General features: G+C 31.7%; 1 protein-coding gene across 2 annotated transcripts in view; it reads right to left on the bottom strand.

Moving 5' to 3' along the window:
- Nucleotides 1-5,647, bottom strand: part of LOC110100889 (RRP15-like protein) — a 29,336-nt gene extending 23,689 nt beyond the window's left edge. For both annotated transcript variants that reach the window (XM_020828603.2, XM_020828602.2), the window contains exons 1-3: nucleotides 4,893-5,647; nucleotides 4,721-4,822; nucleotides 4,541-4,622 (exon numbers count right to left, since the gene is read on the bottom strand). In XM_020828603.2, the coding sequence (XP_020684262.1) occupies nucleotides 4,541-4,622; nucleotides 4,721-4,822; nucleotides 4,893-5,291 (583 nt within the window). In that variant the 5' untranslated portion in view covers nucleotides 5,292-5,647. The remainder of the gene's footprint in view (nucleotides 1-4,540; nucleotides 4,623-4,720; nucleotides 4,823-4,892) is intronic.
- Nucleotides 5,648-16,032: the final 10,385 nt, after the last annotated feature.

Below are 16,032 nucleotides of genomic sequence, written 5' to 3'. Positions count from 1 at the left end.
ACAAAATAAAATCAAATTCATATGATAAATGCAACGACAAGATTTCAAAGAACTTGAAAGTAATATAAAGACTTTTGAATATTATATTCATAAGATATATTATTGTAGCAAGATAGAAAAGATCTTAATTGCAAAGTCCAATTGTTAATTTAAGATAGACTTTTGTTTAGAAAATAAATTACACCACTAAAAGAGGTTAGAGGGAGGGAAACAATCAACCGTGTTTTCCGTTTAACTGATTTAGGGATGTTTAGACGTTGACTATAAAAATCCAAAAATCAGAAACCAAGACATAATATCATTTCAAATGAAAATAAAAAACATTAGAGATGAAACAACTAAAAAATTAACAAACATAATAATAATAATAATAATAATAATAATAATAATAATAATAATAATAATAATAATAATAATAATAACAAACATAATAATAATAATAATAATAATAATAATAAATGACAAAACAAACTTAAACAATACACAATGACATCTTATAAATTTTTGTAGTTTGAGAATAAAGATACAATGGGGTGTAAATCATAGAAATAAGAAATAGATAGAAGTTCAAGACAAATCATAAGAGGAGAAGAAGAAGACAATAGCTCTCAAGCTATTACAAAACCATCAGGTTTTCTTTCCAAAAATCATCAAATCACACTCATTTCCCTTATCAACGGTTTGAGTTTCATTAGGTTTTGTTCGCAAATTAGGATTTCAAGAAGATGCACCAAAAAAGGTTTGTGACAACTTAATTTTGATCCCACTAGATTGTCGAAGCTTAGTTGATTCAATTGTCTTATTAGAGCCTCTTTGATGTTGTTTTTCAATCTTAAGCGACATTCGATAAGTTTCATCGAGTTTAATAACATGATGTAAGTTCAATTGATCTTGAATAGCCCATTTTAATCCATTGATGTATCGAGTTATGGTTCATTCTTCATATTCATCCAAATCATTTCTTTATTAAAGTTTATAGAAATTTTCAGTGTATTCTTATACGGATTGATTACCTTGGCGAAGATTATTAAATTCTTGAAACAGAGTTCGGGAATGGTCAGAAGGCAAGAATTTTCCCCGCATTTTTTTTTTTTCATTCTTTCCCATGTTTGAATCTTTTCTTTTCCACTTATTACCCTATTGTTTTGAAGTTTTTTCCACCATGTTAAGGCATGACCCGTTAGTTTTAAACTAGCAAACCTAACTTTTCTTTTTTTTGGGATTTCTTTCCATTCAAGAAAATGGTCCATTTTTTCTATCCATTCAAACCGTTGATATGGGAAATGAGTGTGATTTGATGATTTTTGGAAAGAAAACCTGAGGGTTTTGTAATAGCTTGAGAGCTATTATCTTCTTCTTCTCTCTTATAATTCGTCTTGAATTTCTATCTATTTCTTTTATCCATGGTTTACACCCCATTGGATCTTTCTTCTCAAACTACATAAATTTTTAAGGTGTCGTTGTGTCTTGTTTAAGTTTGTTTTGTCATGTTTTTTATTATTGTTATGTTTGTTTAAGTTATTTGGAAAGTAAGCGATTATTTGCATACCTAGTAGGCTTCTTCTTTTTTTTTTTTTTTTTTTGCATCAAATATGTCCATGTATTCTAACACATAGTTCAAGCCTTAGTGAATGTCATCCAAGTTTGCTTATAGCCTTGCATCTCTTTCTCTAGAATTGGTTAAGAGAATCAACACAATTCTCTCAATTTCTCCATATAAAACTTCATTTCCTCGACTCCACAATTTGCTGAATTTCCATCTGCTTTTCACACCCCATTTCCAAATCCGTTGGTATGAGAGGACTAGTTCCAAGTCATAAGTTTTCATTATGATTTTTTGTAAAATGAGGGGAAAATCTAAAGCCCTTTGGATACAAAACTCCATATATTAGACTGGTCACAAATCAGTGCATTTGAGGGTTAACAAAGTTTTAAGACATCTGCTATTTCTGACATCTCCAATTGGCTAAAAACAGGTCATTTCTAATATTTTCTAATAATATCGTTTAAGGTCTACCTATACCTTTCTTAACATAGGTCAAATCTATGCATTACTCTCCTAATCGGTTCATTGGAAGGACGATGCTTTATGCATCCAAACCATCTAAGACGACTCTCTCTAATCTTATCTTCCACTAGAGCTAATCCAACCTTTTCACATATATACTTGTTTCGCATTATGTCTCTAAGAGTGAAGCACTCATCCACCTAAGCAACCTCATCTCTGCAACACTCAACTTATTTTTATGTTTTTCTTTTATTGACCAACATTTTAAGCCACAAACCATTATAGACTATTTTATAGAATTTTCCTTAAGTTTGAAGGGTACTTTTATGTCACACAATAGGCTTGATACATTCCTCCACTTCAACCACCCAACTTGAATTCTACTAATATGCCCATCTATTTCAACATCACTTTGAACAATAGACCCGAGATATCTAAAACATGTAATCTTATTAATGACTTTGCCCAAAGTCGCAATCCCCCCACTAGATCTATTACTATTAAAATTATACCTCTATAATTTAGGTTTTCCTTCAACACCTTCTCTAGTATTACAACAAGAAGAATATCATCAACAAAAAGCATATACCAAGGCACATCCTCTTGCAAATGTATGGTAAGAGCATCCATGACAAAAACAAAAAGATATAGGCTTAAAGCTAATCCTACATGTAATCCAAGTAAAATAGGAAAATACTTGATCAAACCACCTTGTGTTTGAACACAAGTAATAGCTCCTTTATACATATCCTTAATGATATGAATATAAGTATTATTAACTCTTTTCCTTTTCTAGAACTCTCCAAAGCACTCCCTTGGAGCTTTATCATATGTTTTCTCTATATCAATAAATATCATATATAGATCCTCCTTATTCTCTCTATACTTCTCCATCAAACCTTTCAATAAATGTATAGCTTCCATAGTAAACCTACCCGACATGAATCCAATTTGATTTTGAGAAACATAAGTATCACGTCGTAACCTATGCACAATAACTCTCTCCCATAAATTTAATGAACGAAACATTAACTTAATTCCTCTATAATTCGCACACTTTTCTACATCACCTTTATTCTTAAAATTAGGTTTCAACATACTCCACCACTCATCTGACATCTTTTTATCCTTTAAAATAATATTTAAAAAATTGTAAGCTATGAAATTCCTTTATCTCCTAAACATTTTCACACGTCTATTGGAATATCATCAGGTCCAACAGCTTTTCCACACTTCATTTTCTTTAAAACCTCTCTACTTCGATGTTACTAATATGATGATAAAAATAAAAATCTTTATTTTCATTGTGGGTATTAAGGTCAATAAAGTCAATCATATTCTCATAATTTTCAATGAAATGCTTATCACAATATCTCATCCACCTCTGTTGAACATTCTCTTTTAAAAAAACGCACTTTTTATCTTCATCTTTAATACACTTCACCTGAACTAATTTCTTATTTTTCCAATTTCATTGTTACATTTATCTACATAACATTAACTTCCTCAAGTACAGTTAAAATCTTCTGATCTTAAATCTTACTCTCAAAAAAATTTTTTGTTAGTATTTATTAAATGCCCCCATCTAATCTTATGATAAGATTTTACTTAATTTTTCATATTCTACCTCATCATTTTAAAGTTTAAAACTAATAAACGATGTTGGGTACATAAATTTTCACTCAAAATAACTTTACAATCTTTAAAATCTAAATGATCTATTTTTTTTTTTCTTATAAGAAAATAATTAATATGAGTTTTATTATATACATTCTTATAAGTAATGAGATGCTCCTCTCTTTTCTTAAATAAAGTATTAGCAAATTGTAAATTTATAAACTAGAACAAAATCTAATAATTGAATCAATAGAAATAGAATTACTTTCCTCCTTAATCTCTCTCTCCCTAATTCTCAATCAAGAGGACTACTCGAGCCTCTCCCTCTCTCCAACAACAACAACAACATCATCAAGCATTTATCCCACCATATAGGATTCCCTCTTTCCACCGGAAAAAATTTCAAACAACCCTACAAATCTTATGGCATGTTATCAAAGGCTACCTATTGGCTTCCCTTCTCTCGAATTGACTAGGAGAAACAACATAATCTCTTCAATCCTCCATAAAAAAAGTAATTCTCCTTGACTGTAATTTAACCAATTCCATAAGCATTTTGCATCCCAATTCACAATCAAAAGTACATTTCAAAACTTGAAAACCTCTCAGCTATGTAGAGGTAAGAATTGTGTATGCCAACTTCTTCCCAAACACTTGTGGTAAGAAAATTATGCAATAGATCACACCTTTGTATAAGTACTTCAACACCAACAATTGAAATTTTAAATTCTTTCATCTCAAGTTTCATTAAACATGTAACCTACACAAATTTGTTTTTGTTATCATTTATTGTGTCCTTAACTCTGGTTGTTATGTTGCTCAAGTCAGGTTTCATTTGTAAAATGCTTGCAATGGCAAAATAAGGAGTATGTGATATTATAATGAATTTTACATGCAAAATCAATATATACTTACCTCCTTTTGTAGCGACACTAATTAGAAGTTTCTCCTTTGCATCAAGGACTCCTAACGGTTTTATGTGTCCCTTTTCTGCAATCTATTGGCAGATTATCAATTAAAACAATCGTATTTTCTTAGTAAATAGCCGAAAGTAGAAGCAAATAGAGGTTGTCAAAGCAAACATTGAGTACAAACCATGTGTTTCTCCTTTTTAACCTCACCCTTTGCCTTTTGCTCAGCTTCCTCTTCTGCTAGCTTCTCAGTAAGCAGCTTCTTATGCGCAGATAAAACTGGTCCCTGAAGAAAAATTAGAAGTGAGGAAACTTATCTTGCTGTGAGCAAATCAACCTCAAAAGAAACTACAAACCAATGGATCGTTCGTGAGATTCTTCTTCATAATGTTCATGAAAGCCACTTTAAAAGCACGACAGCCTTCGGTAAACTTCGTAATCCCCTGTCGATGCCCAGAACCTTCACCGTCCTCTTCGGTCTCGGATCCACCATCTCCCTTCGAATCATCCAATCCCCTTGGATCTTCCTCTTCGCTGGAATCTTCTTGTTTCAAACCCAAATCATCTTCTCCCGTTTCGTCTTCATCAGAATTATATGCTTTGGCCCTCCTTTGGAAAAGCTTGATCATCTTCAAGCTAGGTTTTTTCGGCTTCAGCGAAGCGCCACCGTATGACTTCATCTTCTTGCGGTTTTTGTTGGATTTTACATGCTTAGGCTTCCGTTTCCTCGAGATAGTCACCGCTTCTGCTTCCATTGTTTGGGGACTGTTTGGTGGCAGGCCTTAAGCAGGATTTAGGCAAGATTTAATTTAAGGGGCTGTTTGGATACAGGATTTATGCAGCTAAATCCTGCCAAACAGGATATAGGGAACCGTCAAATCTCACAGCGAGTTAAATACTCCGTTTCGATCTTTTAGCCGGAGTTCGGCGTATTTACGGGATTTGGCCGAAGAAGCGCGCGAACGAAAGAAACATGGCTACCTTCGCAACGAGCAAGCTCCCGTCGTCGTCCTTACTTCCGATCGAACAGACGAACGGCGAGGAGGTTTGATTTCAGATCAGACAGGAAGGCGTGTCGAGGAGAAGTCGAAGAACAACGAAAGGCTAAAAGCAAACCTAGCAAACATGCGGTTATAGGAATAAATTAATTTAATTAAATTTTATTAAAAAGGGAGATTTACATGCATACCACTTAATACTATTCTATTTACATATTTAACACCTAAAACTTTAATATTACATACATACCATCCATAGTTCATTTTCATACCAAATATGAGTGGTAGAAATGAAATATATGAGTGGTAGGAAAGAAATATAAGTGGTATATTTGATATTGAAATAATATAGAGTGGTATGCATGTAATATTAAAGTTTTAGGTGTTAGATATGTAAATAAGATGTTATAAAGTGGTATGTATGTAAATTTCCCTAAAAATTAATGCAAATAATAAATTAATAAATAAATATTTAAAATAATTCATAATTAATTTAAATTCTAATTATATTATTTATAATGATTAGTTAGTATTAATAATTAATAATTAATAATATAATCAAAATAAAAATTAATAAATTATTTCATAATTAAATTATTTTCTAATTATATTTTTTTGTAATTGTAATTTATTGACAGTAATTCTAATTTGAATTAATATATAACTTGTATTTAAAATACAAATTAAAATAAAAACATAATTTAAATTTGATTTTTTTAATGAACTAACTACCTTAAATCATGATTACATTGTGAAAAGGTTCCACATAATTTAATATTTGTCTTGCCAAATAGTTTTCAGGATATGACCAGTAAGATTTAATAAATTCAAATTTATAAAATTTACTAAATCCTACTAGAGTTAAATCAAACTTGTTGCCAAACTACTTCTAAATAATGAAAAGTAGTAAAAATGAAGAACTTACAATCCTGCGGAATTGTAAATCCCATTTCTCACTCGTTTTGTTGGATTAACTAAATCTGTGATTTCTCTCCCCTCATTATGCTCCAGTCACAAACTCCTATTCTCCTTCAAATGATATCAATGACATTGATGTCTTCCCACAATGAGCTCCCATCCTAAACACCTCCCTCAAACCCCACTGGTACCGTGGATTCCTCCCCCAAAGAGCTTCTGTCATGACACACCACCAGTGTTGCCAATGAGTTTCCAACGTGAACTCCACTTCTCATTATGCTACTGGTTCCGACAATGCCTTCCTCGACATACCTTCCCTTCTCCTTACTTCAGCAGGGTTTCAAGAATTAGGTTAGGAGCCATTTAAAGATAAATATAGACCAACACTTCTTTTTTTCTTATGAAATATATTTATAAGCAAATTATCTTTAATAGAAAATAATATTTTATATTTATATGGACTCGTAAAAACAATAAGATTTGAAATAGATTTGAGCATATTTGAATTAGTTTGAAAGGAGTTCATGGTTGTAGCTCATTGATGGCATGAATAAGAGTGTCGAGTGTGAAAGAAGAGTATTCCGCAACAAGAGCTTACTACAAAATTGATGGCATCAGATATTTCACAATAGGAGTTATTGAGGATGTCAACGAGAGTAACAAGCATGAAGGAGAAAGGTATTTTGTGATGGGAGCTCGTTGATGTATTTGCAAGAGCGACTATTTCGCAATAAGAACTTGTTTAGGCCATTAACATGAGCAGTAAGTCTAAAGGAGAAGGAATTTCATAATGGTAGCTTCTAGAAGGCATCCACAAGGTTATTTTATAATGGAGAAGATACTTCTCAAGGTCCAAACTAGGTTTGTGTTGTATCCGAACAAATGTTTCAATTGAACTAGTTCAAATCAAATTTTGTTCATGTATACTCACAAATGTCTTCACAGTTATTTGGTTAGTAACCCAAAAAGACATTGTAGGAACACACCCTATGGGGAGCCCACTGAATGGACTCACCTGATTATATAGGTGACTCTACACACCTGGGGCTCATAGGAGGACTTGACCAAAGGACTAGGAGGCACTAGTCAAGTGGGCTTCTTAATAAGCTCTCCCTTTACAAGGTAGACCATGACCTCCATGCCAAGTTAACAATTCAACACCCGTCACATGCATAAACTCCATATTAGTCACTTAGTCTCTCTCTCTCTCTCTCTCTCTCTCTCTCTCTCTCTCTCTCTAGATCGACCACCCTCTCATCCAAACTCTAGTATAGAAAAGTGCTAACTCAAGAAGACCTACCTTGATCAACTAATCACTGAGCCCGTCTTATCAAAAATCAAGCATCACTTGCCTTCTCACCCAGGCAATATGAGGCTCATTACAGGCTGCCAACAACTTCTAAAGCATTGAAGCACCTCCTCCACAAAATTCGCTCGCAAACTCGCTCACTCATACTCGACACTACTAATCTCACCCACATTAAAAAGCTCACATAATGTATACTTGACACTACCAAGCTCTCCCACAATTTGGAGCTCGCCCAGTGCATACTCAACACTTTTAAGCTCACCCAAATATAGATCATCAAAACTTTACTACCCCCACTCTCCGACAGCTAATCATGAGGTGACACATGTCTAAAGTAGTGTGGAACATTGTATGAGTGATCTGTGTAGGGTTGTATTCTTTACTTTTTCTTTGTATTTTATTTCTTGTAGCTCTCATAACACTATAAATAAGGGGAAATGAGGAATTGCTTTAAACCTTATGTAGGATTTGTTTTTACGGATATAATGGTGTTTTGAGACTCAATGTTTATTAAGAATTCTAAATATTCTTGTCTATTATCTCCACTCTCCATGCATGCAATCCTCGCTCATCGGATCTGCTTACTAGTAAAGTTGAATTCCATCCACACACAAAAAAATTGGATCATACATCATAAAAGGAACAGAGAGCAGGTATTGATGTCATCGATAATAAGAGAATCCTGAAAAGATGAGTGAGCTTAATTGGAGTCTTTCAAGAGCATAGAGAACACCTACTGCACCACTTGCCAAGAATAGTAGGAAATGGAGGAAAGGATTATAAAGAGGATTCAAGATACCCTTGGTAGCCTCCAAGGGCGAATGTGAAAGGATGTCATTCCTAATGGGTCATTTAACTTAGTAGTCCATCGTAGATATCAACAAGATACATCATTAACCTCAACACTAATTACTAATTTCACTTGCACATTGATAAGTGACGAATACAGTTATCCATTGACCAGGTGAGTAGGAAGGGAAGAACCTAAACTTACAAATGCCTTCTATAAGGTGATCGCTAAGGCCAAGCCACCTCCCAAGTTTAAAATATAATTAGAACCCTATCAGGGTAAGACTAATCCAACCAACTATATAGCTACCTTCGAGTTGATGACTTTTTTATGAACATTAACAATGCCCTTAAGGATCGCCTCTTTATGACACTTAAGGAGTTGACGCTTATGTGTTTCACTCACTTATTGCTGATCTTTTTTTAATTTAAAAAGAATGTTTATAACTAAGTTTGTCGGCATTCAAAAAACCTACTATAACTCATAATCTCTGTTAAAGAAAATGTGGGAATCGGGGGAGTCACTTAGGAGCATTATAGTGAGATTCTAGAGATAGATATTATAAGTGAAATATCTAGTCTGCACTAACCCAAGGATTGAGAGATGATTCATTTAAATATGCTCTCAGCTTGCAGTAGTTAAAGATAATTATATAGTCAAAACTTCTTAAACACTCAATTTCTTCCTGCATCAACCAATTTGCTTTCTGGAATGAGTCCCTAGAAGCTTCTTAAACACCCGTGAAGCCAATCCATGTCCTGAATTAATCCAAGACTAACCTAAGTAATACTCTTGCATAGCCACTACAAAACCCAGTCCCTACTCCCTAACCATTTAAGCCACTTGGCAAACCAAGCATAAAGCCTGAATAATCCCAACCCTTGGATTAGCCCTAGTGCTTGGATTAGGGAAAAATAGGGTAAACTTTCAAATAGAGATTATTCACACTCCAAAGTTACTGTAGTCTAGTTTTTGTTTCATTTTGCTCTCCATGACACTTTTCTACATTCCCCAATAAACATTTAAAGGTTGTTAGTGAGGAGAACTAGGAGGATCTATCAACCATTTAGTCCCAACAACTCTTGTTCCTCATCCATTGCTCTTATAGTCTCAAATTCTTCAGCAAACCTTTTTATTTGGAGCTAAGTTGAAAGTTCTATAGATGGTTGTGAAACTAATTGAACTATAGAATGGCACACCAACAAGGAGGTGAATTGGTGTTTTTAAAATCTTTTTTAAAAACCTTCTTTTTAATTAAACAACAACCAATTAATTTATAAAGTGAAAGAAAATAATAAAATAAATGCTAAAATTTTATTTCTTTTTCAAACATAAACTAAACTTAATCAATCACATGTTACAATAATCACCAAACTCAAACCAATTCTCACAAAGTAAATATGCAAGAAAGTAAAGCATAAAAAATAAATATGAAAATGAAAAGAAAATGCAAACCAATTTTTTACAGTATTTTGATCAACTTGACCTATGTCCACTCCCTGAAGTCCTCCTCTTTGGGTATTACACTAAACTTTTAGTGAATATCCTTCAGTCCCCATGACTAGGCAAAGAAACTCTTATAAAATCACTTCCACATCCTCGATGTGATGAGAACCAGAGTCACTTTCATCCTCCTGGTGAGGCAGAGTAGCTCGAATTACCCTCCCAATGATGTGAAGTAGCCCAAATCACTTTCACCCTCCTAGTGAGGTGGATTAGCTTGATTTACTTTCACCATCTCGATGAGGTGAAGTAGCCCAAATCACTTTCACCCTCTTGGTGAGGCGGAGTAACCCAAATCACTTTCACCCTCTTAGTGAGGTAGAGTAACATAAATCACTTTCAAATGTTTAGTGTGGAGGAATATTCAGTGGCCCTTTGACACCAAAAGGGTCTTCCTGGAGCTTCCCTCAAATGAACCTTAATATATGTAGGAACTCAGATGCAAGTTGGTCGAACTAATAGTGTAAAACTCTCTCTTACACTCCCTTGAACCCACAAGGATTCTCTCCCTCTTTCTCAACTTCACCCTTTCTCTACCTTGATCAAAGTTCTCTCTTTAAGCTCTCACTTATAAAAAACTCTATTCTTTGACTACCAAAGGTACAAAGTCTATTAAGAGAATTTATATAATGGGCTTAAAAAAAATCTTAATTATTCAATTCTGTCATATTTGTCCATACAATACAATTCATTAATTGTGTAGTAATAAGTTCAATTCCTTGAATAATAGTACAATTTGATTAGTTCAATAAAATTATAGTTTGTACAGAGCGAACCACCCATATATATATATATATATATCGCTTTCTTTCAACTTATTGTATGAAGTCTTAAAACTTCATACAATTAAAGTTTAGACATCTAGTAATCTCTATGAGTGATTTCAAGCAATAAGATTCATTATACCAATATTTAAAAGCAAAATAAAATCTAAGGTTTATGTTATATGGAGGAAGAAGATGAAATCTGAATCATGCTGCCCGCATGTGTTCACTCAGATGCTTCAAATATCATCTATCAATTAACTCTTTTTTTGACTCTCTATAACATGGGATAAAATTGTTTAAATCTCATTCATTTGATTGATCGAGCATGGATCAAACGACTGATGAATAAGACAACATGGATAAGTGGCTAACCAACACTAAATTAGGCATCTATTAGCTTTTTACCAACTAGAAAGTGTTGGCTGAGTCAGCACTGCCATTGGCAAAAACTTTAAATTGATGTATTAAATGATTTTTAATGCCTAAAGCTTTGGAAATCCATAGAAAATCATCCATAGATCCAAATTGCATATTCTAGAGCTCTATGGATTCATGGAAGGAAGCTTTACAATTTAAAATTAAAATCTTGTGAATTAATTGTGTAAATTTTAAGTAATTTAAATTTGAATGATGATTATTCTTTGATTAACATGCATTATATACTCAATCATCTGGCTTCAAATTTGGTTGATTAATATTAAAGGATGTCATGCGCTTTCTATATTTTTTTAAGCTTGTTTGAACCCTTCACTACCCTAGTGTGAATTTTAAAATACTTAGGTCACTATTTGACCTAGATATTTGGAAAATCACTATGAGAAATCCATAGAGCATTTAGGACTTATTTTCATGGTATGTGTATTTTTATACGAGAGTTAGATACAATTAATTGTAATTCTTAACAAATAGTATTTTTTTATTGAGTCTTGATAAATAGTAGAGACACCTAGGTAATAGAAAATAGGTCTAGGTATAATATTATTAGATAAATTCAAAAAAATTCGCATCAAGTTTAATTGAAATAAAAACACAAACCTAGCATACTTAGTGGCATTATAAACTAAAAGAATTAATTTTGTGGTGATTAGGGTTCCCTAATCCACTTAATCAATACTCTAAAACTAGCCCAAATTTTGGGCCTAAAATTTATAAATTCATAATCAATTATATAAAAATTACAAAATAAATTGCATTAAATCATAAACTCAATATTTAATCAGAGAAAAATAAAAGTTTTATAAAATTTTATTTTAAATAATTTTAATCTTATGTTAGAGTTTAATTAAATATTAGTTAAATTAAATCATATAAAATCAATCATTGTCTCAATTGATCCCAAATTTTCTATGATTGCTCCTTTGGGTTACCCTTGACTCATATTGTCAATCATCTGATCAATTGAGGTCATTTGATCAATCAATTGTATAATATGAAATTCCTTTTATATAAGGGAAATAAAATAATTCACTTAAACTTCCAAATTTCAAAATTTAGAAAGATCATGGGTCATTAGATCATCTTGAGGGAAATCAGACTGTCAGATTGACTGTCCGACATGTTAAAGTGGTGGGTGATAGTGTGTTATGTGTCCCGACATGTGTCAGAAAATAGCGATGATGGCAATGATTGCGCCACTACCAAATTTAAACACAATGAATTAGTAATTTATTTTAATGATCAAAATCTTCAAATATTCACAGAAAATTCAAATTATTTCCAAATTGAGTTATCTTGGCCTCATTGGAAAGGGCTTGAGCTATTCTTTACTTTAAAAATATTTTCAAGGATTTTTTACTAATATTTTTTGAGAAATTAAAGATGAAACTTTTCCTATTTTTATGTTCTCAAGATCCAATGGTACAATTGAGCTCAATTTTTCTGGGTTAATTTTTGAGCATTTTATACCTCCTGTAGTTTTTTCTAAGTCTTAGTATGCTCTAGATTGTTATGAATTGTATTTTCAAAGTGATAGGTCCATTTTGGACCCATAACTTCCATTTTGGCATAATATTCGTACTACAATCAATGAACCAGTAAAATTTTAATTATGCAGGATCCAATCAATCCATTAATCAGCAATCAATATATCAATCATCTGCTTGAACTATCTTATAATCATCATCTCGAGCTTACAATCAGCCTACATAAATCCAATTTATAAATCAATTAATAATCATCATTGGTCAATTCTCACTTCTACAATATACATCCACTAAACTTCAATCACCTATACAACCAATCATTCAACCAAACTATATAAGTGATGTATCAACTCATGACACTTTACAACTCGATCTATATGCATAATCTATAAAATTTAAATTTACATCTCTTTTCATATACATCATCACCTAAGAACATTCTACTTAGCATAAATATAAATAATATAAAGTAAAATGCACATATAAAAGTGCATTGTGAGTAGTCATATATACAGAAAAGTAAATGAAAGTAAATTGCATGATCATGAATTCATTCATTCTGCTCTCTAGTGCACCTACAAAATAAGTAAACGTGACATCAAGATTTGTAGAAAATAAACAGACACATATAGGTTCACTCTAGGCAAATGCATCTACAATCAAACCAAACCAAACCAAACCATCGGTCTAGCCTAGGCTAAAGTTGGTCGTCCAAACAAACCATCTAAGTGTGTGGAAGAGGTTATGTGGCTTTGATATGTCCTATAAGAGTTTAATATTTATATTGCATGTATTTTTAATGTTTATTTATTAAAGGTCAAAAAGGAATTTAATTCAAATTTAAGTGATGTATATTTGTGTCTTGTTATTTGAGCTTTAAATGTTGAAGTTGTTTATTTAATTTTAAAGAATTTATATATTAATAATCCCAAAGTGCAAGGGTTATTAATTTATAAATCCTAAGGTTCAAATAAAAGACACATCCTCTATGTCGGACATATAATCATATGAGAGCCTTTAAATATTTATTAGAAATAGAGAATGGACCTTATAAATTAAATGTACACGTCCTCTAGATGAAAGCAATCATAGTGTATAAGGTTGGTGTATTATTAATTATTTGAAGATCCCCTAATCCAATGCATTAGTGCCTTCTTGAAAGGAGTCATGCACAACACATGAGATCTCTTTTTGTTATTTAAAGTGTATTAAAGCCCTTAAAAATGAGTGACAAAATGTCATCCAAAAGGAATAAAGCAATAAACATAAAGGCCTAAATTCATTTATTCCAAATTAATTATCAAATTTAATTGATAAAAAAATTTTTAAATATATTTTAATGAATTTATTTAATTAATTTTTAATTAATATTAATTAAATTGTTAATTAAATTTAAATAGAATTTAATTCTAGATTTTAATTTTAATGATTGTATGATTGATTTAGAGTTACTTAAAGTTGATTTTATATTTTATAATTTTTATTTTATTTATTTGAATTTATTGAAGTTAACTTTTAATGACGTGTTAATTATGATTAATCGTTGTTACAAGATCAATTAATGTCAAAATGGGGTGAACTCAAGTTGTAGGATATATGACACTAAGTTTTCTATGTTTGATATTTCATCCAAAAATGGATGTGTATGCATAAACATAGAATTACCTAAGTTAGTTAATATACGCCCTAATTATTATCCTTAAGTATCACTAGGTTGTAAAGGTTTGAAATCAATGTTTCTAACCCTTACATATACAAATAAATAATCACATAAAATCAAACAAGTGTACTAAAACCAGAAGAAATAAGAATTATTGAATTTCCAAATATTAAAGTTAATAAATAACCTAAAAATTTAGAAACTTAATCAATGAACAATTATGATGCAATTGCTCATTAAATGTTTGTCACTCTCCATTGAATTCATTTAATGATGATGAAGCATAGCTAAAAAAAAATTTAAATGCATGCAATTGATTAATGAATTATTTGTTATAAAATTTCAAAAGAAAATAAGTAAAAATATACTTTGTTTATTTAAGATTTAAGTGTTATTGAAATTATGCTTAAATAATTTAGGAAAACTACTAGAACTAGTGTGTAACATGAAATTAATGATGGTAAAGTTTAAAATCAAATTAAACAAATATTTAAAGAATTATTTAAATAATTAGGAAATCCATGTATATTATTGAAACAATTCTTTAAATATTTTGAATTTTGATTTAGTTTTATTTTTAAATGAAATATATTTTTATTTTGAAGAAAATGAGGTATTACTTGCAAAATTTGGATAAATACTTAATTTTAGATTATTTTTTGAAGCTTTATACATTTAAAAATATATTTTAAAATAAGTTTTATTAAATTAAACTAGCGATGGTGGCGGCAGGCCATGCAACATCTGCTCATTTGCTAGATTAAAACACGCTGCTGCGGGTAATCATTGGCAAGATTGCATGGTAGCACAATCATGGCCAATGATTGAATGGAGCACGAGATCAAAAATTGAAGCTACTTAACCACATTATCAACTAATCTTAGCCATTGATCCACGTGTGATCGTGACGGATGACCTTGATCTAGTCAAAAAGGAATTATAAATGCAAGATCTGATCCACAGTTTGAACATCAAATAGAGCATCGAGATTTGAACCATTGATATGAAGATCAAGGGCTCATATAACACACAATGCATGCATTAGGGCTCTTCTATTATAGGTGATGAAGAATGATTCAAACTCCAAAATGACTAAACCAAATCAAATAAAATTTTAAATAGATATTGTATGAACTTCATGGAATAATGGGGAGGTGATTTCATAATTTAAAAAGCTCTATTCAAAAAGCTATTTAACCATAAGTAGATTTAACTAGGGTTAGAGATATACCTCATGTTAATGGGTCTCAAAGTTTGTTTGATAGCTTGATTTATTTTTTGAGAGTCCTAGATCAATCCCTCAAAATAACTTGATGTCTAAAAAGGTCTGGTTCACAAGCAATAGACCTTGGATGAAACATATAGCTTGGGTGGCCGGAGACTCGCTGTCGATGGGTTTTGGCTGGTGGATTTGAACTAAAGAAATATAGAGGGATGTCTTGAGAGTTGAAACAATAACTCAAATGGTTTTGGGAGACTGAATGTAGTGAGAGAATGCAATAGCTTTGTATGATTGTTTTTGTTCCATTAAGCTCAATTCAAACCCTTTGGTGGTCATGGATGGTTAGGATTTATTTGGAAGCTTGCTAGGATGCTTGACAGCTATTTAGGGTAGTTAAGAAGTGCAAG

The sequence above is a fragment of the Dendrobium catenatum genome, unplaced genomic scaffold, assembly GCF_001605985.2.
Source record: "Dendrobium catenatum unplaced genomic scaffold, ASM160598v2 fragScaff_scaffold_325, whole genome shotgun sequence".
NCBI classification, from domain to species: Eukaryota; Viridiplantae; Streptophyta; class Magnoliopsida; order Asparagales; family Orchidaceae; genus Dendrobium; species Dendrobium catenatum.
This window is presented reverse-complemented; position numbering and strand designations above follow the sequence as displayed.